The sequence below is a fragment of the Ipomoea nil genome, unplaced genomic scaffold (genome assembly GCF_001879475.1).
Source record: "Ipomoea nil cultivar Tokyo-kokei standard unplaced genomic scaffold, Asagao_1.1 scaffold3100, whole genome shotgun sequence".
Lineage (NCBI taxonomy): Eukaryota > Viridiplantae > Streptophyta > Magnoliopsida > Solanales > Convolvulaceae > Ipomoea > Ipomoea nil.
This window is the reverse complement of record NW_017619528.1, coordinates 1,395,067-1,422,847: the sequence shown is the minus strand read 5'-3', so window position 1 is coordinate 1,422,847 and position 27,781 is coordinate 1,395,067. Positions and strand designations below refer to the sequence as shown.

Genomic DNA, 27,781 nt, shown 5'->3' with positions numbered 1-27,781 from the left:
ACTAGACTCAAGCACGACAAACGGGGTCCATTGGGACACCATGGGGGAGCGAGGAACATCAAATGGGGAAGCCAAAGACACGGGGTGGGGTACGGACCAGCGGGTAGCCGATGGGTGGGGGTCATCCGCCGGTTGCCCGCCGGAGATCACTGCCCGGCAGGCGGTTGCCGGCGGGCAGATGCCTGCCCGGCGCCTGCCCGCTGCCCGGTGGTGATCTTCGGGCAGCGGGTAGGTGCCGGGTACCCCTACCCCCACCTACCCCCCACTGACTCTTTCATAACAAATTCATCCCGGGATCCTTTGTGGAACCCGAAACCATGCTTAGACACTTTTAAACGCAATTAACGACACCACGTAATCAATTAATGGATCAAAATCAAGAATCATGTATAACTCATCCTATCACGACTTCTAAACATAAACAACACCTGAACATGCGAATTCCCACCCAATATCAAGAACATTACAATACAAATTCCCAATCCATCCTAGGGCTCTAATCCCACCCAAATCATCAAGATCATATTTTATCTTTAACATCAATAAATATCAAGATTTGTCAAGGATTATCACATCAATATCAAGAACTTCGTTTCAACATCAAGATCATCAAGATTATCAAGAATGCACATAGATCATCTTATCAATCATCAAGAACATAACATAATTAACAATTTAACATAGAAGAATTTATCAAGACACATGAATATAGAGGGAGGCCTAAGAAGGAGATTGTAGCGAAGAAAATAGGTTTTGTTGAGACATGGGTTACCTCTTAGCCTTAATTAATTTCCTTGGCTATGAAGGGTCTTTCTTTAAGATTTCTCCTTTCTTGATTTCTCCTAAGGGAATTCTTGGAACTTCTTGTGTGGTGAGAGATTATTTGTGGTGTGAGTTCTAGGTGCCTCTTATGTCCCTATTTATATATCTAAGCGTCCTATTTAGGATCTTAATGGTATGGACTTAGCTAATTCTATTTCCTATAGGTAGATTTAGGGATAAGGACCCATGGGCTTATGGTGGACTCTTCCTAATTAATTAATAAAATTTAATTCTTTTCTTTTGGGTAAAGGTTTAAATAATTAATCGGTTTAGGGGCCGTAACACGGGGTATTACAGTTATGTTGTTGTCGTTTGCTAGTTGTTTTGTTGTTGCCTTGTGTGATCTTTCTTGTTTTGTTAGTTGTGTTAGAGTAGTTAGTTTTGTGGGTTGTTTTACTAGTATCTAGTTTTTTAGAACTCTAGTGTTGTTTAGAAGGCTTTGGTCGTTGAGTTTTGGCCTTAAGTGTTTCTTGTGCTCAAGGAATTTTGTTAGTAACTTCTTGCAATGCTATGACTTCTTGATAATTTTATACCATTGGGAATTTTTGAATTTTGGTCAATAGATGTTCTTGCTCCTCTTGTCACATTGTTGTTTCATGTTGCTGTTTTGTTTGGATTCGTCATACCCAAGCTTCGGGGATGAAGCTTCTTTTAAGGGGGAGAGGATGTGACACCCCGTAAATCTAAAATCTATTTAAGGATTAATTAGATAATTAATCCTAGCTTAATTGGTAATTTATTCCTAAAATCCTAAAAATGCAATAGTCGGAGGACTAGAAATTGACTTGTCAATCCAAGTCAAAGGGTTGTACTCTATGCCTTATGAATTGTTCCCTTGTCTCCTTACTCTTCCCACTTTAGTAAGGGAAAGAAGTCTTGACACCTTATGTTTGTGCCCCAAGCTAACCTAGAGTCATTGTGACACCCCGTAATCCAAATTCAATTAAGGGATTAATTAAGTAATTAATCATAATCCAATTGATAATTTAATTCCTTAAATTCCTAAAAATTCAATAGTCGGGGACTAGTAGTTGACTAGTCAACCCAAAGTCAAGTGTTGTACCTAAAGCTTTGTGAGTAGTTCCCTTGTTCCCTTACACCTCTTCATTTTAGTAAGGGTAATAAAGACATTTCACCTTATGTTAGAATTGCAAGCTAACCTAGAAGACACCCTTCATTCTTTCCTTTACACTTTCTAAACTTGAGCTCCTCCTTCTCTCTTAAAGTTAGATAGCTTTTCTTCCAAGCCAAGTTGGAGCTTTACCAAATCTTCAAAGTTTGTCTTCAAGATTCCACCTTTCCTACCTTTGAGCATCTAGGAGGGTAAGATCTATGTTTATTTTGTGTTTTTAGTGTTTTCTAAGGTATCTTTCCTTAAAGATAGAATCTTTATGATCTTTTGGTGTGTTCTTGAAGTGCGTGAGGAAGGTGAACCTTGTTAGAAGCTTTGGGAAGTATTAAGTGAAGGTTTTTGTCTACAAGAGGTAACCCATGCTCTACAAAATCTATTTTGCTTACCTATATGATGATTTATTGGATTCTACATGTGATTTTGCAATGAAATGTGAGTGTTGATGCATTGTCTTGTGAAAATACATATTTAGAGCTTGTTATTAGGGTTCAAGTTTGCCATTGCTTGGCTATTCCTTTGATTCATGTGACACCCCAAAAATCCACATTCAATCCATGGATTAATTGAGTAATTAATCCTCTTTTTATTTGAGGAATTAATTCCTAAAATCCTGATTTTTAATACTCAAGGACTAGAATTTGACTAGTCAACCTTTAAGTTGTGTTGTACCTTGTGCTTTGAGGGGAGTTCCCTTGTTCCTTACAATTTCTAAGGGTTAGTATTGTAACCTAACCTAGAAGACTTCTTCATTTCATTCCCTACAATTCTTAGAAAAACAGTTCTACCTTCTCTCTAGAAAAGAAGTGTAGCTTATTCTCCAAGCCAAGTTGAGACCCTTGTCAAGATTCCAAGATTTGCTTCCAAGATTCAACCTTTCACCTATTTGGGCATCTAGGAGGGTAAGATCTAAGTTCATCTTGTGTTTTTGGTTCCATCTTAGTTGTCTTTTTCTTAAAGGTAGGATATTTATGATCTTTTGGTTTGATCTTGAAGTGGGTTTGGAAAGTAAGCCTTCTGGAGAGCTTGTTGTGGTGTAAAGTGAAGTCTTTTGGTCTTCAAGAGGTAACCCATGCTCTACAAAACCTATTTTGCTTACGTATATGTGATTTTTTGGATTCTACATCTGCTTTGCTATGAAATGTGAGGGTTTATGCAATTGTCTTGTGATATTGCATATCTAGAGATTGTGTTTAGGGTTTCTTTGTGCGATTGCTTGGCATTTTCCATGGTTCAAGTCATTTTGTTGTGTTTGGTGAGATTTGGCATGTTTTGGACTTGAATTTGTGTTTGGAGAAGAAAATCCCCGAAGGAATTTGTTGTGGAACAGGGATGTTCCCGCGGGCGGAATGACGGGCGGGGCACCACCTGCCGGCCTACCCGCGGGTACATAGCCTGTGGGATAGTGTTCCCGCGGGCGGGACCACGGGTGGGGCACTACCCGTGGGTCCACCCGCGGGTACACGAGTGGAGTTGGATCGAGATTTGTTCCCCGTGATTTGTTTGACTCGGTATTTGGTCTTTTGGCTTCCCGATGTTCTTTTGTGGAACTATTTGAGTGTCTTCTTGATGTTTCATATGTCTAGAACTATATGGTAGGTATCCATGTAGGACTTTGGTGTCTTGTATCGTGGTAAGTGTTCAACATTGTGTTTCGTTGGACCAAGAGGTGTCTTGTGTGTTCCTCGGAACTATCTTGAGTTTCCCCGTTGATAAGCATGCTAGTTTGTTGTCTTAATGCTAGCGTGTGTGTTGTTTGTACCTTCCGTTTGGTTGATGTTAACTTGTGTTATTCATCGTTGTTATCGTTGGGCTGTGACCCGTTCCTTGATTGAGTATGTTTCATACCTTCGTTGTGATCCGTTGTTTGACTCTCGTGTGAGTGGTGGTGCGTGTGTGGCTCTACCTGGATTGCACGATTAGTGGTATGGGACACTAGTCACCAAGGTATTGCAGCGGTCCTCGTGGTGGCCGGGACGTGATTATGGAGTTGTGGCCTGAGTGATGGCTCCACGTTTTTGGGGGATAACATGTGTTATCCGGGCATGTGTTGCCGTGATTGGTGGTGTTCGTTGGTGGTTGTTGGTGGGGGACGACGGCCCCGGGGGAATAAGGTTGGACTAAGAAGTACAGGGGTTCTTGGAGGTAATGGTTGGAAAAGAAGGTACAAGGTTGGGGGTAGCCATAAGGTTGGAACAGGGCATAAGGAAGGCATACCAACTCGTGATGGGTGATGTTGCGAGGGCTTGTAAAGCCGGCGTTGTGTGATCTTCTCTCGTGACGCGTGTAGTCACGGAGGCTTGTGTTGTTGTGGCATGTGTTACCGTTGGGTGAGTCTTTATCCTTGCGTGTGGTTAACCTTTGTGGTTTGGGATGTGTTCCCGTGTTATCCTTGAGAGTGATGAGTCTTGTGTTGACAGTTGATCTTGGTTTTGACTTATATATATGTATTCCGTTTCGAAAATGGTTTTTATGACTTATATCTATCTATTTATGATACTTAACGGTATTGGTGGGTTACCAGCATTATTCGCTGACCGGGCGTCGTCCCAATGTTTATCTCTGTATCTTTCAGGTGATGTTTAGACGAGCGCGATGTCTAGAGCCTGGTAGCTTAGCACCTTTATCCTTGTTTTTTTGGCCTGTGCACCGATGTAGTTAGATTGATGTTTTGGGATAGATGTACACACTTGCAGATTGTTTGCCGTAGCGTTTACCGTGTTTGGTAGACGTGGCGTGACACTCCGTTGGATTTCCTTTTATCCAGTTTCGTTTTTATATTCCGATGTGCTAGTTTTGTCGCTTAATCTGCTTGTGTTAAGGCTTTTATATAGGTCTTGTTTGGGGGGTGTTACAATTCAAGTCTTTTTATTGTATTTGGTGAGATTTGGCATGTTTTGGACTTGAATTTGATCTTGGAGTTGAAAATCCCCGAAGGGATTATTTTGGTACAAGTGATGTACCCGCGGGCGGAACGGCGGGTAGTGCACCACCCGCCGACCCGCCCGCGGGGTACAGGTGGTTCATGGGAGTGGTTCCCGCGGGCGAAACCACGGGTGGAGGCCCACCCGCGGCGTACAAAGTGGACTTGGGCGGGGATTTGTTCCCCGTGATCCTTTTGACTCGGTATTTGGTCTTTTGACTTCCCGATGTTCTTTTGTGGAACTATTTGAGTGTCTTCTTGATGTTTCGTATGTCTAGAACTATATGGTAGGAATCCATGTAGGTTTTGGTGTCTTGAATTGTGCTAAGTGTTCAACATTGTGATTCGTTGAACTATGATGAGTCTTGTGTGTTCTTCGGAACTATGTTTGGTTTACCTGTTTGAACAATGATGAGTCTTGTGTGTTCTTCGGAACTATGTTTGGTTTACCCGTTTGATAAGCATGCTAGTTCAGTGTTTAAATGCTAGCATGTGTGTTGTGTTTCCTTTCTTATTGTTGATGATGACTTGTGGTAATCATCGTTGTTGTTGGACTGTGATCCATTCCTTGATTGAGTATGGTTTCATATCTTCGTTGTGATCCGTTGCTTGATTCCTATTGTGGTGTGGTGTGTATGGTTGTACCTGGATTGCACGATTAATGGTATGGGAGATTAGTCACCTAGGTACGGCAGTGGTCCTCGTGGTGGGCATGACGTGATTATTGAGTTTGTGACCTGTGTGTCAGGTTCACGTATTATGAAATTGGTGGATTTGTTGGCGGTCGTTGGCAGATGGGGACGACGGTCCTCGGAGGGAAAAGGTTGGACTTTGTGTACAGGGGTCCTGGAGGTAAAGGTTGGAACTAGACATAAGGTTTGGGGTAGCCATAAGGTTTGAACCGGGTATAAGGAAGGCATCTCAATTCGTGATGGGTGATGTCACGAAGGCTTGTCACGAAGGCTTGTGTAGCCGGAGGAGCAGCAGGAGGTAATCTTTTTCCTAGCCTACCCTTGTCTTTAGGACGCATCTTGTTCCTTGTTGCCTTCGTGTGTTGTCTTGTTTCCTTCGTTGTCTGTTTGAGTTGCCTTGTTATCCTTTCATGTTTTCCTCTTGATGAATAATTCTTTTAGTGTTAAGTGTGAGCCTTTCATAGAGGTAGTTGTTTACCCTAAAATGAGCCATATTCGAGTAATTTCATAATCTTTGCACATGTATAATTTGCAAACTTTCCTTCTTGTGAATCGCCTAAATTTCTCCAAGTGTTCTTTGAATTTGGAATAGAAAAATCCATAAAATCCTTCCTTGTGAAGCCTAAAAGACCAAATACCTTTTAATTACAAGCCTTGGTTTTTGAACTCGGGTGTATCCCTTGTCAACCCAACCCTCTAACCATTTGAGCTAATTATACTTCTTGAAACCTATCCAATTTTAAATTCCATCTAAACCATAATTTCAATTTTTACCCCAATTCCCAAATTAAATCATCTTCTTTCCTAATTTTTTTCTCCAAATCCCAAATGCTTGATTTTTCTCTTCTTCCCTCCCCACCCGTGAGTACCAATTGAGACCCCCACCACCCATCGCCCTTGTCCCCGTCGCCGAGCGAGCTACCGCCGCCGCCTGCCGGAGCTTCTCACCGCCGCTGGGCCGACGCGAGAGAGAGAGAGAGAGAACATCAATAGAGAGCAGCGAGAAGAATAAGAAGAAAAGAAGAGGAAAGCTTTGGGTTCCTTTTGTTGAGCCTTGGGTCATCTTCAATCATGCCTAGAAGATCAAGTTTGGCAAGGAAAGCGGAATGGGTGGATGCCCATTATCTCGTTCTTGAAGGTAAAGCTTTTGACCCGGAATCTTTCCCTAGTTCCTTATTGGATATGCTTAGATATCAAGGCTTGTTAGATGGGTTTCTCGCCATAAGGGCCGAGACATACCCCAGCTTGGTTAAAGAGTTTTACCGTTGCATGGTTGTGACAAATGATGGAGGGAAGCTTGAAATCACCTCCAAAGTGAGGGGTGTGAAAGTGATTTTGTCAGAAAAGAGGCTAGCTCAGGTTCTGAGTTTTTCTGCTTCGGGAGTTGCTTAGTACAGTGGTAAATTGTGGATTAGTACGGATACCATGGGGTACCGGGACTATTTGAGTTATTTGTTGGGTCGCACGAGTGGTTTCACACAAGCTTCGAGACCGGAGAAGAAGTGGTTGTCCGCCGAGCAAAGTATTTTGGTTATGCTTGTGTCAGATTGTTTGTTGCCAAATAACAATAAAAGTCGGTTGTTGGGGAAGTTGGATTGCACCTTTGCTTTTTGCATTAAGAACATGGTGAAGTTCAATCTGTCGGCTTTAATGTGGCAACATATGGTCTTTTGTGATCACAATCGAAAAAGCCTACCGTATGGCATGGTGTTGAGCTGGATTTTTGTCAAGAAGGGTGTGAGCGTGGATGGTTGTATGTCGAAGCCCATAGGAAAAATGGTGCTGGATGCCATTAATCTTCGGAACTACAACTTGTTCCAGCTGGATGACGGTAGTTATATCACTCTGGACGAAGTTGCTAGGAAGTCTCCCGAGGAAAGAGATGAGTTGGTTACAGATCTCGAGATCCCTGTTGGAAAGTTGAACCTCGTCGTTCAGAGCCTAGGAGGTGATGTAGGGGATGAAGAAGAAATAGGTCAAGAAGAGGAAACCGAGGTGGGGGAAGCTGCCGAAGTTGACGAAAGTGACCCGGAAAGCGAGGAGAACCGAAGAAGAAGGGAAGCCCGAACCAAGAGGGAGCATGATGCTATGACGCACGAGGAGCGTGTGGTCACCCTTCTACGTCAACAGAACCAGATGATCGAAGCAGGTTTCGCTTTTATGAAGACGTAGTTTGTAGCAGCTCACCAGAGGTTAGATCAGATCGAGGCCAGCTCAAGCCGAAGGGGAAGAGATGACGAGGAGTCCGAGGAGGGCACCGATGAATCGGAGAGCGAATCATTTTAGCGCGATGTTGTGGTAACCCCGTTCACCCTTTTCCTTAGCTTGTGTTATCCTTTAGTTGTTGCTACCGTTGCTAGTTGTTGTGGTTTGCTTCGTGTGTTCGTTTTGCTTGCTTGTTTGGTTGGTTGTTGGTTTAGTGGTTTGTGTTAAGAGTTAGAGGGTTAGACCTTTGGTGGTTGAATAGAAGTCGGTGGTTGTGCTTGGCTTAGAGGTTGTTATGCTCATTATCTCGGATGATTATTTCTTTCCAACTCTTGGATGACATGATTTTTGCTTATGTTTGGTACCTTTTTGAATCCATTGAACTTTGAACAAAATAAGTATAGTCTTGACACTCTTGTCACATTGTTGTTTCATTACATCGTTTGATCTAATTCGTCGTACCCAAGCTTCGGGGACGAAGCTTCTTTAAAGGGGGAGAGGATGTGACAACCGTAATCCAAATTCAATTAAGGGATTAATTAAGTAATTAATACTAATCCAATTGATTATTTAATTCCTTAAATTCCTGAAAATTCAATAGTCAGGGACTAGTAATTGACTAGTCAACCCAAAGTCAAGTGGTGTACCTAAAGCTTTGTGAGTAGTTCCCCTGTTCCCTTACACCTCTTCATTTTAGTAAGGGTAATAAAGACATTTCACCTTATGTTAGTATTGCAAGCTAACCTAGAAGACACCCTTCATTCTTTCCTTTACACTTTATAAACTTGAGCTCCTCCTCTCTAAAAGTTAGATAGCTTTTCTTCCAAGCCAAGTTGGAGCTTTACCAAATCTTCAAAGTTTGTCTTCAAGATTCCACATTTCCTACCTTTGAGCATCTAGGAGGGTAAGATATATGTTTATTTTGTGTTTTTAGTGTTTTCTAAGGTGTCTTTCCTTAAAGATAGAATCTTTATGATCTTTTGGCGTGTTCTTGAAGTGGGTGAGGAAGGTGAACCTTGTTAGAAGCTTTGGGAAGTGTTCAGTGAAGGTTTTTATCTACAAGAGATAACACATGCTCTACAAAATCTATTTTGCTTACCTATATGATGATTTATTAGATTCTACATGTGATTTTGCTATGAAATGTGAGTGTTGATGCATTGTCTTGTGAAAATACATATTTAGAGCTTGTTATTAGGGTTCATGTATGCCATTGCTTGGCTATTCCTTTGATTCAAGTCATTTTGTTGTATTTGGTGAGATTTGGCATGTTTTGGACTTGAATTTGTGCTTGGAGTTGAAAATCCCCGAAGGGATTATTTTGGTACAGGTGATGTACCCGCAGGTGGAACGGCGGGTAGTGCACCACCCGCCGCCCCACCCGTGGGGTACAGGTGGTTCGTGGGAGTGGTTCCCGCGGGTGGAGGCCCACCCGCGAGGTACAAAGTGGACTTGGGCGGGGATTTGTTCCCCGTGATCCTTTTGACTCGGTATTTGGTCTTTTGACTTCCCGATGTTCTTTTCTGAAACTATTTGAGTGTCTTCTTGATGTTTCGTATGTCTAGAACTATATGGTAGGAATCCATGTAGATTTTGGTGTCTTGAATCGTGCTAAGTGTTCAACATTATGATTCGTTGAACTATGATGGGTCTTGTGTGTTCTTCGGAACTATGTTTGGTTTACCCGTTTGATAAGCATGCTAGTTCGGTGTTTAAATGCTAGCGTGTGTGTTGTTTGTCCTTTCTTATTGTTGATGATGGCTTGTGTTAATCATCGTTGTTGTTGGACTGTGATCCATTCCTTGATTGAGTATGGTTTCATATCTTCGTTGTGATCCGTTGCTTGATTCCTATTGTGGTGTAGTGCGTGTAGCTGTACCTGGATTGCACGATTAATGGTATGGGACATTAGTCACCAAGGTGCGACACTGGTCCTCGTGGTGGCAATGACGTGATTATGGAGTTTGTGACCTGTGTGTCAGGTTCACGTATTTCTTGGGAGGCATGTGTTGCCATGTGTGTGATCGGTACCCTCGTGTACTCTGAAATTGGTGGATTTGTTGGCGGTCGTTGGCGGATGGGGACGATGGTCCTCGTAGGGAAAAGGTTGGACTTTGTGTACAGGGGTCCTGGATGTAAAGGTTGGAACTAGACATAAGGTTGGGGGTAGCCATAAGGTTGGAACTGGGCATAAGGAAGGCATCTCAATTCGTGATGGATGATGTCACGAAGGCTTGTGTAGCCGTTGTTGTGTATTTCTCTATTTGTGACATGTGTTGTCACAAAGGCATGCGTTGCCAACGCATGAGTCGCCAATGGTCGTGTCCTTATTCTCTTTTGTTATGCATGTCGGGTGTTAATCTACTGTGTGATGGTAGATTATGCCTTGAGCCGTTCTTGTGAGTCGTTATTACTTCTTGTTGTATTGGGATGTGTTCCCTTATCTTTATGTGAGTACAAAGAATCTTGTGTTTGACTTCTATCTTGGCTTTGAAATTGATATATATTATATCCCGTTTCGCAAATGATTTTGTATATATATAAACTATCTACATATGATATTTCACATGTATTGGTGGGTTACCAGCATCATTCGCTAACCGGGCGTCGTCCCGTATATCTATGTGTATCTTTCAGGTGCTGAGTAGATGAGAGCGCGGTCTAGAGGCAGTTAGCGTAGATTCCTTTCCCTTGTGATGGTTTGGGCCTGCGTGCCTTTGATTTGGCTCTAGACTTATGTTGTTGACTTTGCTTTTGGGATTGATAGATTATGTTGCAGATGTTTACGCCTGTGCGTTCACCGCTGTGTGAGCGTGGCATAACACTCTACATTTTCCATCTATTTCATGCTTAAGTCTTCCGCTGTTTATGCTTTTATGGTTAGAAATATCTGCATGTTTAAGGTTTAATTTGGTATGGAAATCGGGGGTATTACTGTCATCCTTCATTTCATTTCCCTAACACCCTAAACACAAAAGCTCCACCTTCTCTCTAGAAAATTGTTAGCTTCTTCTTCAAGCCAAGTTTTGGGCAATCCTAGATTCTTCAAGTTGGTCTCCAAGATTCAAACTTTCTTAACCTTGAGCATAATGGAGGGTAAGATCCTTGATCCCTTAGTGTTTTTAGTATCTTTTTAGGTGTCTTTTCTAAAAGATAGAATCTTTGTTGTCTTTTGGTGTATTCTTGAAGTTGAAGTTGAAGGAGAGCTTTAGGAGATGCTTTTTTAAGGGTGTGAAAAGTGAAGGTTTAGGCTACAAGATGTAAACCATGCTTTACAAAATCTATTTTCTTACCTATTTGATAATTTCTTGACTTCTACTTGTTATTTTTGCTAGGAAATGTGAGTTTTGATGCATTGTCTTGTGGTAATGCATATCTAGAGCTTGTTATTAGGATTCTTGTATGCCATGGCTTGGCTATTTCTTGGGTTCAAGTCGTATTGTTGTATTTTGTAAGATTTTGGGTGTTTTGGACTTGTTGTTGAAAATCCCCGAAGGGATATTTTGGTGTACAGAGTGGTACCCGCGAGCGGAACGGCGGGCAGAGCTCCACCCGCCGCCCCACCCGCGGGGAACAAGCTTGTGGGTTGATGTACCCGCAGGCAGAACCACGGGTGGAGGTCCACCCGTGGCCCCACCCGCGGGGTACATATTAGGTGATGTTTCGGGATTTTTTCCCCGTGATTCTTTTGACTCGGTAATTGATGTTTTGACCTCCCGATGCTGTTTTATTGGGCTATTTGAGTGTCTTCTTGATGTTTCATATGTCTAGAATGGTATGTTAGGAATCCATGTAGGATTTGGCGTCTTGAATCGTGCTAAGTGTTCAACTTTGTGATTCGTTGAACCATGATGAGTCTTGTATGTTCTTCGGAACTATGTTTAGTTTACCCATTTGATACGCATGCTAGTTTGATGTTGAAATGCTAGTGTGTGCGGTTTGTTCTTCCCTTTTGAGAATGACAACTTGTGTTGATCATCGTTTGGAGTCGGATTGTAATCCATCCTTGTTGGGTATGGTTTCATATCTTTGTTGTGATCCATTGATTGATTCCTGTGATGAAAGTGTGTGTATTGGATGTACCTTGATTGCACGGTTAATGGTATGGGACATTAATCACCAAGGTACAGATGTGGTCCTCGTGGTGGCCATGAAATGATATTGTAGTTGTAATCTGGGCTTCAGGCTCATATGTTGACGGTTGTGTGATTGAAATGAATGGTACCCTCGTGTACTGAGAGATCGGTGGAAATGTTGGTGGTTGTTGGCGGGGGAACGACGGTTCCCGGAGGCATAAGGTTGGACTCAGAAGTACAGGGGTTCTCGGAGGTAATGGTTGGAACTGTAATAAGGCCGGGGGTATCCATAAGGTTGGAACATGTGACATGTAGTTTCACGTGGTGGCTTGTAGTTGCCAATGTGTGAATGTCTATCCTCTTCTGATGAGCATGTCGAGTGGTATTCTACTTTGTGATCAGTAGAATACGCCTCGAGTTGTATTTGGTTATTGTTGTTGTCCTTGCCTTGATGTTTTCTACTTTGTGATTAGTATATTACATCTTGAGCTGTGTTGAGTTGTACTGTTGTTGTTCTTGTTTTGATGTTGCCTTGGGATGTTGATTTCCCTTGTTCTTTGAGAGTGAAATAGAGTCTTTGCAGTTGACTTCTCTCCCTGACTTTGAGCTGATATATACTGTATTCCATTTCGAAAATGATTTTGTATTATACTATCTATATATGCTATTTAACGCGTAATGATGGCTTACCAGCAATATTCGCTGACCGGGCTCGTCCCCTTTCTTTGTGTTCTTTACAGGTCCTGAGTAGATATGGCGAGTGCGCTAGCTGTTGATAGTAGTGTAGCTCCCTTGAACGTTGTAGATAGTGTTTTGGGCCTGTGCGCCATGGTTATGTTAAACAAGATAGATTGTTGGTTTTAGACTTGCCTGTGCATCCACGTTGAGGTGGATGTGGCATAGCACTTCCTGGTTTTCCCCGTTTTAATCTAAGACTTCCGCTCTTGCTTACGTTTTATGATACCTGTTAGTTGCTTTGCCTTACGTATTTAAGTTTTAAAAATGACATGAAAATCGGGGGTGTTACATTATGACTCTGTTTATGGATAGATTGTTTAGACTTAGCCTGTGCACCTATAGTTGTGTAGATGTGGCATAACCTTTCCTGTTTTGCATATGACTAGCTTCCGCATTGTTTTTGATTAAGGCTTAGATATTATCTTTTATTTAAGCTTAAATGGTTTTAATTTTTGTTAAAATCGGGGGTGTTACACAAGAATTCATAGAATATATTATCCACTAGATCATGGATAATCTCACCAATCTAAAATGAAAATCTGAATAGCTCCCCCTTCCAATCCTAAAATGTCCTTCTTTTAAACCTAAAATTGCATAAGTGACGCGTCAACGCCGGCCACAACGCACCGCACAATGCATGTTGTCGAGTTTTGCAACGCGCATTGCAGCGTGCGTTGATCTTTTTGGAAATTTGGGGCTTTCCTTGTATCTTGCAACGCTGGTAGCAATGCACGTTGTAACGTGCGTTGATCTTTCTGGAAATCCCGTGATTTGCTTCATCTTCACAATGTTTGCACAAGCACGTTGTAAGGTACGTTGGCTGACCTTGCTTTGACTCTTTGTCCCGCTTGATTCCAGGATGCGCCACTTCGCCTCATTTTTGCTTGAATTCACCTGCAAAAGTATACAATCCAATAGTATGTATAGTGCGCTTACTGAAACATAAAGCAAAACAAGCTTAAATGACCTCCAAGTGCGGAGATGACTTCCTGTGTGATTGTGCATTTGACGCACCATAAACATTAAAATGCCGCACTTTAAATATATAAACAACACACCTTAAGCACATAAACAAAGTGTTGGAATTTTTAGCTAAAAATGGCATTTTGAGTGATTATTTTGTGGTACAAATATATGTGGGTCCACTTCCGATTTGGGTCGGGTCAAAGTGGATTCGGGTTCTTCGTAGTGAGACGAAGAATTTGATATAATGTACGCTCAAAATGAGTAATAGGTAAATGAGAAATTGATTCTCAAAGTGGACCTATTGGAGAGAAGTCAAAAACTTAAGTTTAAATGCTAATTAGAAATCAGCATTTTAATAACTTTCGTTGCACTGCACGAAAGTTGTAGAGCTTAAGTGTAATTAAGCTTTGGTTGCTTAATTAGTGAATTGGGTTTTTAGCACCTTTCGTGCTATGCTTTCATGCTGGACGAAAGTGCATGCAAAATTGAAAGCTTAATTATAAGCTTTAGTTTCATGCTGAAAGTTGGAGTTGTGAGCTCCTTTCGTGCTCTCCTTTCGTGAGCTACTTTCGTGCTGAGCACGAGTCAATGCTATATGCATTGATTCGTGCTGCACCGTTTCGGTGCGTGTGGACCACTCGGGTGTGGTTTTCAGTCCCAATTTGTTAAACCTTCGGGTTTGTACGGACTTCTCGGTCACTCAGATATTTTGAATCGGGTCGTTGTGGTCGGTACGAATTAATCGCGTATTAAGTTTGTGACCGTTGGAATTATTACGATAATAATTACGACCGTTTCAAACGTTATTATCCAATTATTAAATCTTGGATTTATGATTGGATTAATGGCCATTATAATGTTTTAATTCCTTTTCCCTTACAAATAGTTGTGGATGTTGGCAGAATGAATTTTACTCCATTTTGAAACTCTCAAAACTTTTGTTTATTTTCTCTCAAACTCTCCTGCTCGATTACAAAGGAAAAAAAAAAAGAAATTCTGCCATCATCTTCCGTAAAACATCGGAGTGCTCAGCTTGTGTTCTAGTTCGCCGGGCTTTGGGTTGGAGTGCTCGAACGCCAAAGTCGTAGTCCGTTTTATCTTGGGAGACTGACGCCACAACGATCCTAGCACCCTCGGGAGGTGGCGAATCGGTTTTAAGGAGATTGTGTGTACACACGACTCGGGCTTCCTCTGCTTCATCTTTCTCCTCGTTGGGTTAAAACCACAGGTTAGAAACCCGTTCTTGCTTTTATTTTGTTCTTGGTTTCAGACCAAGTGGTGGGATTAATCTTAGATAGATTAAATCCTTGTACTAGTTTTGTACTAGTTGTGGTGGGATTAATTTCGTGGAAATGAGTCCCGTGTACTAGTTTCGTACTAGTTGTAGTGGGATTATTTTGATAAAATAAATCCCTAGTTGGTTAATATATATACGAGGTATATATATATGTAATTTTGGTTTCGTACCAAAATTGTTTAGAATTAATTTTCTATAAATTAAATTCCATTTTTCGGGACAATTATATATTTTATATATATATATTCTGTGTATCGATTTATTCATCAATATCCAACAATCTTAAAACCGATTATTTCTTGGTGATTAAATCGATGGATTCCACGAGTGGTGGAACCGTGAATGTTGCTCGTGGTGCACATTCGATTGGTCGGATCGGCAATGTAGTTGCACAATCCGAAACCCCGGTGAACTTTGGTTCGGAGACCGGTGGTGGCATCAAAGGGTATATCCCTACGATGAAGGTACATGGGACGGTGCCTTGTGGATTGGTCGAAAGACCAAGGAAATTCACGGAGTTGAATTTCGAAGGGTTGCAACTTAAAATGTTGTACAACCTAATGATTCTCGGCATGTCATGGTTCTTGACCGAGATGGTTCCTAGTGGAAAGGAACACGAGTCTAACGCTCAACCTGTTAGCATAGTACGGATTTGGAAATATTTGGTTTTCCTATGCCTAAACTATGTTTTGAACGGTTTGTGTGACTCGTAGTGGGAATCTTTGGACCTAAAGTATAATAGTTATGACGCTAAGGCAAAAAAGTTTGTCGTTAGCCGATTACTTGAATACAAAATGGTAGATTCCGGGATCATCCTTAGTCAAGTTGACGAAGGAATGATCGTGAGTGAAGCCTTTCAAATGGAATCTGGTATCCATTTGTTGCATTTGGGCAGAAAGGACTTCAAGAAGCAATTCCACGGAAAATGCTTGAATGGCTTAACGGCCATAGTGGTATGTAACAAACGTGTTGCATGTTGAAATCTCGTAAAGGACCTCAGTTCTAGATTTCAAGCATAGTCAATTTGTCAAAATTGGGATGTATATATAATCGTGAGTGTCAAAGCTCAAGTGTATTGAATATTTTAAATAATATTCTTAATACGATTATATAAGCATGATTCAACTAGTTAAAAAATTTGGTTGATATAATCTTGTTAATTGTGTGAAAATTAACTTGATTAAAGATACAAATTGTACTAGTATGAAATTAATTTGTGACAAATGACAGAAGTGTTGGGACAACAAAATAAATCTTGAACCACCTAACTTGCGAGTAATGGTGTAATGATTTATAAAGTTGTCACTATTGTGGATTAAGACAAGGTTTTGTCTAAATTTTTTTTTTGGAATGAAGGCAAGGGTTAATTACTAATTGGGCTATAAGCTCGGTGTAATAACCGTAATTAATAAGAACATTATTAATTGGTCTTGCCTGGTTGGGTCTTCGTGTTTATGGCACGGTAGACATGGTCATGGTAATTTTGAATCTATACGTAGATTAGTTATCATGGACCACATTCCAAATTTAATGATAAGCACAAATATGATATTTGTGATGTGGCAAAACCACCGAGAAGTGAAGCGCACATCTCGGGTCTGAGAAGTGCTAGAAGCACCTCTAGGCCATGTGATCGAGAAGTAAACGTATCTTCTGGTCATAGGCGAGTAATCGAGAAGTGGAGGTACATAACCTTCGGGTGACATCTTGGATGTACTTCTCGGAGTATCAACGATAGCACTCGATAGTGCTAAGTGAATTTTGCTTGAGAGCAAAAATGATGTCGTTGATAAATCTATTCTTTATAAGAATAAAGTGAAAAACCAACTTAATCGTGGAATTAAGGCGGTTAGAAACGATCGATGTAGTGAATATGAAACACCCATTGGTGATTCTGCGCAAGCGTTGGTATCGTACTCGAGCGTACGACACAGTATTCACCTCAATCGAACGTTGTTGCCGAACATAAATATCAAGACGTTGATAAGTTCGGATCTACCTCAAAGTGTGTGGGGTGAGACAAGACTTTGGACAAGTAAGTACCTTTTAAATAAGGTTACCCGCATGAAACTCGATAAGGCTTCTTATGGGTTATGGGTACGTAGAAAGCTTTCCTACCAATACCTGAAATGTGGGGGTGTCTTGCGAAAGGCCTTTGTTTTTTTTTTTTTTTTTTTTTTGTTCTTAGTACACGAGTCCTATGTTCTGGACGTACATAAGAACACGATAAATTGAATCAAGAAATTCATCACTCTTTGAGAATGTATTTCTGCGAAGGTTCAATGAATGAACCTGGCATGTTGAAATGAACATTCGACGTAGCTGTGGTTGGAGGGTATGAAAGAGAACCCGAGCTCGAAGCTAGACGTAGCAAGAGAGCTAGGATTGAAAAATCCTTTGGTCCATATTTTCTGACGTACATGTTAGAATGTGATGCGCATATTCTAACTTGTTTACTAGAAAATGAACCAGATTTTCTGACATGGTTGTTAGAAAATGAGCCTCGGACATATGTAGAAGTGGTGACTTCTACAGATGGACCAATACGAGAGAGGCTACCGAGGTGAAGTAGATTCTATCTTAAAGAATCATACTTGAAACTGGTTGTTCTTCCTCCGGGTTGTAAAACCTCTGGATCTTAATGGATCACGTGTCGGAAGATAAAAACCAGTTGGTTATATTGAAGTAAATGGCCAGGCGTGTAATGGTAGATTACATGCAACGCGAGAGCCACAGTTACTTCGATATATATTCTCTTGTGATGAGAATGAAATCCATTAGAATGATACTTGCCATAGCTGCTTAGCGAGACTTGGAAGTTCATCAAATGGATGTGGAAAATCACTTTCTTAATAGACATGGAACGACCTGAGGGTTTTGTGGTTCCGCGCTATAGAAAGAAAGTGTGTGATTGGTGAAATCATTGTATGGTTTGAAACAATTGCCTAAGCATTGGCACGTGAAGTTTGATCATGCAATGATAACCAATGAGTTTAGTATAAACAAAAGTGAAAAGTGTGTCTACGTAATGGATACGATAGACGGTGATATCATTATTTGTTTATACACGATAAACTCATCGTGGGTAGTAACGATCAAAGGATCAATTCTACCAGGAACATGTTAAATTTGAGATTTGACATGAGAGGTATGGGTTTGGCAGATTTAATCCTTGGGATTAAAATCGTGAGAAGACCTGATGGTCTCGTGGTAAGCCAATCTCATTGTCTTGATTGAATCCTTGCAAAGGATGATAATCAAGTGGCTTGGACACCGTTAGATACTAACGTACAACTAGCCAATAATCACGGAAATTGTATTTCTCATAGAGAATAAATTCAGATTATTGGTAGTTTAATTGTATCAAATGGGTGGTACTACGCCGGATATTGCCTTGCGGTTAACAAACTCGGTAGACATACGAGTAACCCTAGTGATACGCACTAGAAGGCAATGGTGGAAGTTATGAGATACTTAAGGTATGCTCGTGACTTTGGACTGCACTATGTGGGATATCTAGCTGTATTTGGAAAATATAGCACGTTAAAAAGATATCAAAGGACGCTAAGTCCATTGAAGGCTACGTGTTTACGTAGGCCAGTGCAGTTGGTTGTAAGGAAATTCTCGAAACGATTTGTGATAGCTAAGATCCATGATGGGATCAAAGCTGAGAGCCTTACACTCATGTCGCGAGCGAGTAGGCTGAATGGCTATGCCATTTTTCAGGAATGTTCCTAGAGATAAACTCGTACCTCCAATTTGTGTGCGTTGCGGTAGTCAAGCCAAAATTGGTTAAGTACAGAGTTAGATGTGGAATGGTAAGTCTAGACTTATAAGTCGTAGATATAATACCATTAAACAATTTCTCACAACATGGGTTATCTCTATTGACTACGTGATGTCAAAAGATAACGTAGCGGCCGCTAACTCGCTAACCCGAGGGTAAGCAAATGGTTATTGAGAAATTGGCACGAGGAATGGGTTTGAAGCCCATGGAATAAAAGTTCTATAGTGGACACCCAACCTAGCTGGCACCTAGGTTCAATGGGACAACTAAATTATGGAACGAAGCGTGTCACTGTGGGGGTCTCGGACTCCCTACCATTCCTCGTTAGAACAGTGACTCCCGCACGAGGCTAGCATGTTGATGCTTTAATGATTCGAATGTCGGTTGACATGTGTGAGTATGCGGGATACTCGATAAAGAATCACCTATGTTAGAGAGAAGTGGGGTCGTTTCAAAGGAGAATTGATGGGCTCAATTCATTAGAAACTCTCGCAGAACCAGGAAGGTGACCCATGACCAAAACGGGCACACCCATGAGAACAGAACAAAGGTTGGAAGGTTCCTGTGTGGGATATGTCATCGCCTACACAAACGGCAGTTGGTTCAAAGACATCAAGTTCTACCATACAGCCAGTAGAGTAAACATATCTTCACAAGGCAAGGTTCAAAGGGTAACACCTACCTATGCTATGCAGGGATCGACCGTTGAACACGTTCGTGTCGTTTTTCCTCGTCCCGGAAATCATTTTTCATTCATGTGGGGGATTGTTGAAATTTTTAGCTAAAAATGGAATTTTGAGTGATTATTTTGTGGTACAAATATATGTGGGTCCACTTCCGATTTGGGTCGGGTCAAAGTGGATTCGGGTTCTTCGTAGTGAGACGAAGAATTTGATATTATGTACGCTCAAAATGAGTAATAGGTGAATGAGAAATTGATTCTCAAAGTGGACCTATTGGAGAGAAGTCAAAAACTTAAGTTTAAATGCTAATTAGAAATCAGCATTTTAATAACTTTCGTTGCACTGCACGAAAATTGTAGAGCTTAAGTGTAATTAAGCTTTGGTTGCTTAATTAGTGAATTGGGTTTTTAGCACCTTTCGTGCTATGCTTTCATGCTGGACGAAAGTGCATGCAAAATTGAAAGCTTAATTATAAGCTTTAGTTTCATGCTGAAAGTTGGAGTTGTGAGCTCCTTTCGTGCTCTCCTTTCGTGAGCTACTTTCGTGCTGAGCACGAGTCAATGCTATATGCATTGATTCGTGCTGCACCGTTTCGGTGCGTGTGGACCACTCGGGTGTGGTTTTCAGTCCCAATTTGTTAAACCTTCGGGTTTGTACGGACTTCTCGGTCACTCAGATGTTTTGAATCGGGTCGTTGTGGTCGGTACGAATTAATCGCGTATTAAGTTCGTGACCGTTGGAATTATTACGATAATAATTACGACCGTTTCAAACGCTATTATCCAATTATTAAATCTTGGATTTATGATTGGATTAATGGCCATTATAATGTTTTAATTCCTTTTCCCTTACAAATAGTTGTGGATGTTGGCAGAATGAATTTTACTCCATTTTGAAACTCTCAAAACTTTTGTTTATTTTCTCTCAAACTCTCCTGCTCGATTACAAAGGAAAAAAAAGAAATTCTGCCATCACCTTCCGTAAAACATCGGAGTGCTCAGCTTGTGTTCTAGTTCGCCGGGCTTTGGGTTGGAGTGCTCGAACGCCAAAGTCGTAGTCCGTTTTATCCTGGGAGACTGACGCCACAACGATCCTAGCACCCTCGGGAGGTGGCGAATCGGTTTTAAGGAGAGTGTGTGTACACACGACTCGGGCTTCCTCTGCTTCATCTTTCTTCTCGTTGGGTTAAAACCACAGGTTAGAAACCCGTTCTTGCTTTTATTTTGTTCTTGGTTTCGGACCAAGTGGTGGGATTAATCTCAGATAGATTAAATCCTTGTACTAGTTTTGTACTAGTTGTGGTGGGATTAATTTCGTGGAAATTAAGTCCCGTGTACTAGTTTCGTACTAGTTGTAGTGGGATTATTTTGATAAAATAAATCCCTAGTTGGTTAATATATATACGAGGTATATATATATATGTAATTTTGGTTTCGTACCAAAATTGTTTGGAATTAATTTTCTATAAATTAAATTCCATTTTTCGGGACAATTATATATTTTATATATATATATATATATTCTGTGTATCGATTTATTCATCAATATCCAACACAAAGAACCTGAAATTTCAATAACTGACACCGTGAATTTCTATAAAAATCATTTTTCACATATTTTCCTCTATAATTGTACATGTACCACAATTAAAAAGTTAAAATGTAAAACCACGTGTAAGCTGGTAACTTTTGTAGAAGAAGTAAACTAATCCGTATTAATAAAATTTAGGATTTAGGTGCGAAGGCGCTGTCACTATATGTTTTCGTTAGTATAAAAGAACTGCAACCTAGCAGCGAGCAAAAATGTGCCTTTTCTTCTTCTGACCGGTAAATTAAATTTGACGAAAATGTTATTGGCAAATCTTTTGCGACGAAGCTGCAGTTCTCTTCCTTTGCTTCTAGGAACTGTCGTTGTTTTATGGTTTTGCTCTTCACATGATGTTGAAGCAACAGGCTCTAAGGTGGAGTATCTCCCAGGGATTCGACATGAAGGGCCTCTTCCATTTGAACTTGAAACCGGGTACATCTCTGATCTTATCACATTGAAGGAGTTTTAAGATCCTATTCTTTGATTTTTCAAGATTGAAGGTGTGGATGTGGCTATGTTTTCAATTATCCGCGAATAGACTGTCAAGCATTTCTAAATGCACACAATCTTAACTATAAAAAATTACAAAAATGCCATTGCATTTTTTATTATTGTACATTAATTTTTAACCTTTTATCATCCATCATGGATATATCAGATTTGTCCACAGTTCTTGCCTTGGTTATTCTCATTTGATATCTCAATTATTTATATATTTATATATATATATATATATATATATATATATATATATATATATATATAATGAATTTAATGTACTTTTGGTGTTTGTAATTAGATATATCAGTGTTGGGGAATCAGAAGATATACAACTTTTTTACTATTTTGTAAAGTCTGAATCAAATCCCAATATTGATCCAATTGTGCTTTGGATCAGTGGTGGTCCCGGATGCTCTTCTTTTGTTGCAATGACAGAAGAATTGGGTGAGCTTTAAAATTGCATCTTTTTTTTTTTTAATATAGGTTTTTTACATGCACAACTTTGATCTGTTAAAAAAATACTTTTAAATTATTTTTATTAACAAATATTTTTTTATTTAATTGTTTCAACAGATTTGTTATGATTTTCTAATGCAACGTTTTGTGCTTAACAGAACTTTTAGTTTAGTCTTTATTAGATATGTAAAGTTTATCCACTAATATAAAATTAAATAATATATTGATTCAAGTATAATTATAAAAACAATGCCTATAGATTGTTTCAAGGAATAATTGACAATAATACAAATATTGTGCCAAGGAAAAAAATTCTAAATTAACTTAACCATATGCACAGGGCCATTGTTATTTGATGTACCAAAGAATAACCGGACTTTGCCTACATTGTCACTAAATCCTTATTCATGGACAAAGGTACTTTACTTTCTGCTTTTACAGAACATTATCAATAATGTCAAGGTCAATTTCAATTGGCTAATATATGAAGTGCATAAAATTATTGCTAGGTTGCAAGCTTTATCTTTATAGACTTACCCGTGGGAACAGGATTTTCGTATGCTAAAAGTTCAAAAAATTATACTGATGTAGAAACAAGTTATCATGGAGCTGAATTTATTCGCAAGGTAAACACTTTTCAGTTTTCATTGTGATAGGCACATGTGCACATATATATTGTTAAAATTGCATTAGTTAACTAATACTTGGATTATTCTATAGTGGTTAGAAGATCATTTTCAATATCAATCCAACTCATTCTATGTTGGTGGAGACTCATATTCTGGTATTACCGTTCCAATGGTTGCTCAAGCAATATCATATGGTAATAAGTCATTATGAAATATTTCATTGAAGTTTATGTGATTCGTTAAAAAAAAATAATAAAAAAAAAAATGAACCTACAGTAGTTACATAATGAACCTAAGTCATTATGTATCAAATATGAACTTGTAATATTCACTTTATGAACTTACAGTAGTTACTTAATGAACATGTGATAGCAACTTTATTAACTTACAATAATAATTACTTAATGAATAAGTTGTAGTGACTTTATTAACATATAGTACACACATGCATTATTGATTTCATGAACCAAGAATAGTGACTTATTGAACAAGTAGTATTCATTTAATAAACATACAATAGTAAATTAGTAACTTAATTCACTTGTTGTAGTGACTTTATAAATAATCTGTAGTAATGAACCAACAATAGTGACTTTGTGAAACTATATATTACTTTTTAACAATTAAAAAAAAATGCAATGTGATGTCATTTAAAAGATCGCAATTAGAGTTTTTTTAACCATACTTTTTATACAATAATTTTATTTGTATAATAAAAAATTTAATTTAGATAAGAAAAAAAAAAAAAGTTTAAGGCTAAATTGTTGGAAAAATGCTTGTTTTTTGTAATACAACAAAAATTTCATAAGAGAGTAAAAGAATAAAAACTGGATCATATGAAAAACTTTGAGTGTGTACTCACTTTCCAAGTCTTTAATCCCCTTACTAACCAACATGGAAAGTCAAATAACATGCATCATCATATTTTAAAATTTTTTTCTTCTAATTAACCAGAACACCATTCCAATCAAAATAAATTCTTACCAAACTTTAAAAAATATTTATAACACCACAACACCTCAAATATTATTTATGCTTTCATGATTGTACAATTTAAATATTAATAACCGTTATGATATAAATATCCAACATAAGGTGGGAATTATGTGATATATTTTGATTATAATAACTTGAGTATCCTTGCATAATATTTTGAGTTTCAATATGTTACAAACACTATCCATCATTACAAAATTTTTAGTGTCATGAATCTTTATTTATAATTTATATTTTTGGTTAATATAAGTTATATACTTCAATAATTGCCCACTTGTAAATTTACAGGGATTGATGCCAGATTTAAGCCACACGTTAATCTTAAGGTTGGTAAATATTTTAAGTATGAACAGGTTTCATTTACAACACATACACACATACGTATATATATAAATGTATTAAAAAGGCAAGTAAAATGTATTACAAGTGTAATAATATAATATACACCAAGCAACAATATAATATTAAGTGCACATAACGTTATCATTAGGTGCACCAATGTTGAAAAGTAAATTACTTGCATTGTCAGTGTTAAGTGAAAAATGATTGCACTTTTAAGTGATTTATGTTGCACAATTTATTTGCATATTTGAACCAATAACTTGCACTTTTAACACATGTTAACCTAAAGAATAGGAATGGCAATGTGACGGGGATGGGGATGGGGACGGGGACGGGAATATCCCTCCCCGCCCTGCCCCATCCCCGAATAATATATATACATACATACATACGTACATATATATATATATATATATATATATATATATATATATATGTGTGTGTGTGTGTGTGTGTGTGTGTGTTTGTTTGTGTGTGTGTGTGTAATATTATATTATATTATTTTTTGAATTAAATTATTAGAATTTAGAATTAAGAGATTTCAATTTGTAATCCTATTCTGTCTATCGCCCGGTGTCTCTCATCTCTAAGAGATTTCAATTCGCTTGCACTGTATTGTGCTGTAACTTATTTAATACTGTACCATTAATTTTAATAAATCTGTAGCAATTAGAACACACACACACACAATGACATTTATGTTAATAACTTGAATTTAAAGTACAAGTAACACTAAAGTGCAACTGTACATTCAATATTATAAATTGCATGTAAGCAAAGTTACGGAATGCACCTGTTGAAAATTGCGGCAAGGATCTTGAACTTTAATGTGCAACTAGTAGCGCTATAAAGTGCAATTGTCAACAATATATAGTGAATCTTTTAATAGCACTTATACATATGAAAGGTGTACTCAATTTGGTGTTGTTAGTTGCATTCTAAGATGTTATTAATTGCACTTTAAAATTTGAGTCATTTACGAAAATGCTATCATATTTTTTCCCTTTCTCTTTACTTTAAAGCCATTAGATCTTTCTAAATCTGATCCATAGCTCTGAGTAACACGTCTTGGAAGTTATATATGTTGCACTAGGGCTACATAGTTGGCAATGGATTCACAATTCCAGTTGACAACTTGTATTATATTTACCGAGCGGGTCGCGGATTAGGTCGTATTTCAGAAGAAGCGTATACGGTAATTGTTCTTTGATTGTTTTTCTTTTATGTGTTAGGTGTGTAGAAATTTTAGTATGATGCCTCCTATTATAACTAACAAGGGGCAACAAGCTAGATTTTTTTTTCAATAAGATTATACTTATTTAGAAAATTTTCACTTCTCATATTTTATACGCCTTCTATCTAATTTTATGTGTCTTGGTTAATGAGGGTTTATTAGAATTATTTACAATTCAGTATTTTATAATATTAAATTTAGTATTAGTATATAAAATTTATATATCTATAAATTACATTAAAAGTAATATTAAAAAATTTTATTTAAAAATAATAAGGAATTACCTAACCAAATAAATAAACAACGAAAAAATTGATTTGACAAATAAATAGTACGTAGGATGGTAAATTGGGATAAAAAGGAGTAAAAGACAAACTTTTTTTTTTTTTGGTATTGTAAGTTTTCCTAAATTTATATAAAAAAATATTATAATGTCAAATACTAAAAGTAGTAACGAATGTGAAATATTTTATAATAATCTTATAAAAATATAATAATTGAATTAATTTTGTTAAATTATAAAATGTATCTCATCTTTAATTGAATTACATAATCATCCATTTGAAATGGTAATCAAAATGTCATCACATTATATGATAGTTGACTACTGTTAATTATTTGATTTCTAATAGCTTAATTATATTCACGTGCAGAAATTGGAAGATTGTATAAAGATAAAATTTTCTGATCCAAATTGCAGTATAGAGGTCAGCAATCATTCTACCTATATTTTTATATTAAAAAATAGATATTCCCTGAGTTTTATTATAAAAAAAAAAAAAAATCCTTTTATCAATTTTAGTCTATTCCAATATAATCATCATTTTAATATTGAACAAATAATCAGATGCTTATTTTTGCAAAACACATATAGTGGCAAATAAATATATATATATATATATATATATATATATATATATATATATATATATATATATATATATATATATATATGCTTGTTTTGTTTTGTTTTGTTTTGTTTCTTTTTTTTTTTTGTTTTGTTTTTGTTTTTGGTCTTAATGGAGCATGCCCAATAATGTGCAGATAGGTTTAATGAATGTGGTGCCCCATTATTATTTGCCTAATGTTATTGGAGAAGAAAATGATGCTAAGAGGTTCCTTGGGTACAATGTACATGCCTTTGATCGTGGATTATTATATTCGGTAAGATCTAATTAATTTATTTATACAATTAATTTGTAACTCCATTTTTTTTTGTGAGATCGCTTTCATATGCTATAAATCTCAAATATTTAATATGTTTTACCACTTTTAACTATAACTATAATGACATTCTCTTAACATGCAACATATTAGGCTGGACAAATTGCATCTCAATGGATTAATAATGATATCGTTCAAGAGGCCTTGCATGTTCGGAAGGTAATTGTTTATTAGGATTGAATTAATGCATAATAATTTAAAATTTCAATATTTAAAAATAATATTTACATTATTAGTGGTCTTAAAATTTTAGATATAAAGGCAAAAAATAATTTTATATGTAATGTTTTTGAGAAGTCAATTCGAACATATAACCATATAAAATATATTTTCCTTATATTTAAATTTTAATGTCCAATATATTGGTTAAAATGGTTTTGCTAAAATGCATAACATTCATTTTCTATTAGTGTGGCTTAGAGAAAGTACATTAAATTTTTATAGTCTTTTATACTTCAATTTTGATTGTTTCGACATATATAGGGATGCGGTGAAAAATGGGATAAATGCAGGAGACCAATAGCGCGATATAAAAAAACTGTGAACGACAGTAGACCATATCATGCAAATCTTAGCACAAAAAGTTATAGATCTCTTATATACAGGTTTGTAAAATAATATGAGTAATTAATATTTAATAATGTTCTGAAGTGTGTTATTAATTCCTTATGAATCAAAATAATTAGTTACAAAATTTACTCTCATTTAAACATGGTAGCTCAATCAGTCACAAAGGTGAACTTTGTCACAAGAGATCAAGGATTGAGTCTAGCCTTTGTTGGTCAAAAAGATATTTGCTACAAAGTATATGTTTCAATGCTTTTCTTTTTTTTTTTTTTTCACTAATCTAAATAAACAATCGTATCTTATTTCAGTGGAAGTGCAGATGTGTATATTTCTTCATTTTATACTGAATTCTGGACAAAGTCATTGAATTATTCTATCATTGGTGATTGGCGACCTTGGTTTGTGAACAATCGAGTTGTTGGGTAATTTATAAAAGTCCACTACAGATTTATGATTTATTAATTATAATTAAGAAAAACTAATTGAAATTAAATCATTTAATTTCATGTAGTTATACAAGGACTTTCTCCAACAACATGACATATGCCAAAATCCTGGTGATAATTAACTACTAGTATATTGTTTATTAGCTCAAAATATATGAATATATGTATAACTCTAAGTTGATATTTGTTACAGGGATCAGACCACGTTGCTCCAACAATAACACCCGCCGAGTGCTTCAAAATGTTTAAGAGATGGATATCTTATGAACAACTTTAATATTGTATGGCAATGGTAAAATCTATGTTAAAAGTACTTTTCATTCAATAACACATTGTTGTACCTAAGTTTTATTTTGATGGTTTATGATGAACTTCATGTCAAAAACTACAAAATGTTTTTGTAGTAGAATATTATTTAATGAATAAATTACTATGGAGTATAATTTTGAAACTGAATTGCATTAACATTCAATTCATCACA

At 37.6% G+C, this 27,781-nt stretch overlaps 1 protein-coding gene and 1 long non-coding RNA gene across 2 annotated transcripts; one reads left to right on the top strand and one right to left on the bottom strand.

Annotated features, from left to right (window-relative positions):
* Positions 1-2,886: 2,886 nt before the first annotated feature.
* On the bottom strand, positions 2,887-27,527 carry LOC109166448. The gene is made up of 3 exons (XR_002051662.1): positions 27,472-27,527; positions 7,373-7,377; positions 2,887-2,898 (listed from the first exon to the last, which is right to left on the bottom strand). It is a non-coding gene; the product is annotated as an uncharacterized LOC109166448 (long non-coding RNA).
* Positions 21,129-27,751, top strand: LOC109166447 (serine carboxypeptidase-like 11). Its single transcript, XM_019315405.1, has 14 exons — positions 21,129-21,337; positions 21,705-21,850; positions 22,203-22,279; positions 22,372-22,488; positions 22,583-22,685; positions 23,776-23,813; positions 24,923-25,024; positions 25,717-25,770; positions 26,108-26,227; positions 26,381-26,446; positions 26,771-26,892; positions 27,163-27,276; positions 27,366-27,411; positions 27,494-27,751. Exons 1-14 carry the CDS (start codon positions 21,165-21,167, stop codon positions 27,575-27,577), a joined length of 1,362 nt encoding a protein of 453 aa, XP_019170950.1. The 5' UTR covers positions 21,129-21,164; the 3' UTR covers positions 27,578-27,751.
* The last annotated feature ends 30 nt before the right edge of the window (positions 27,752-27,781 follow it).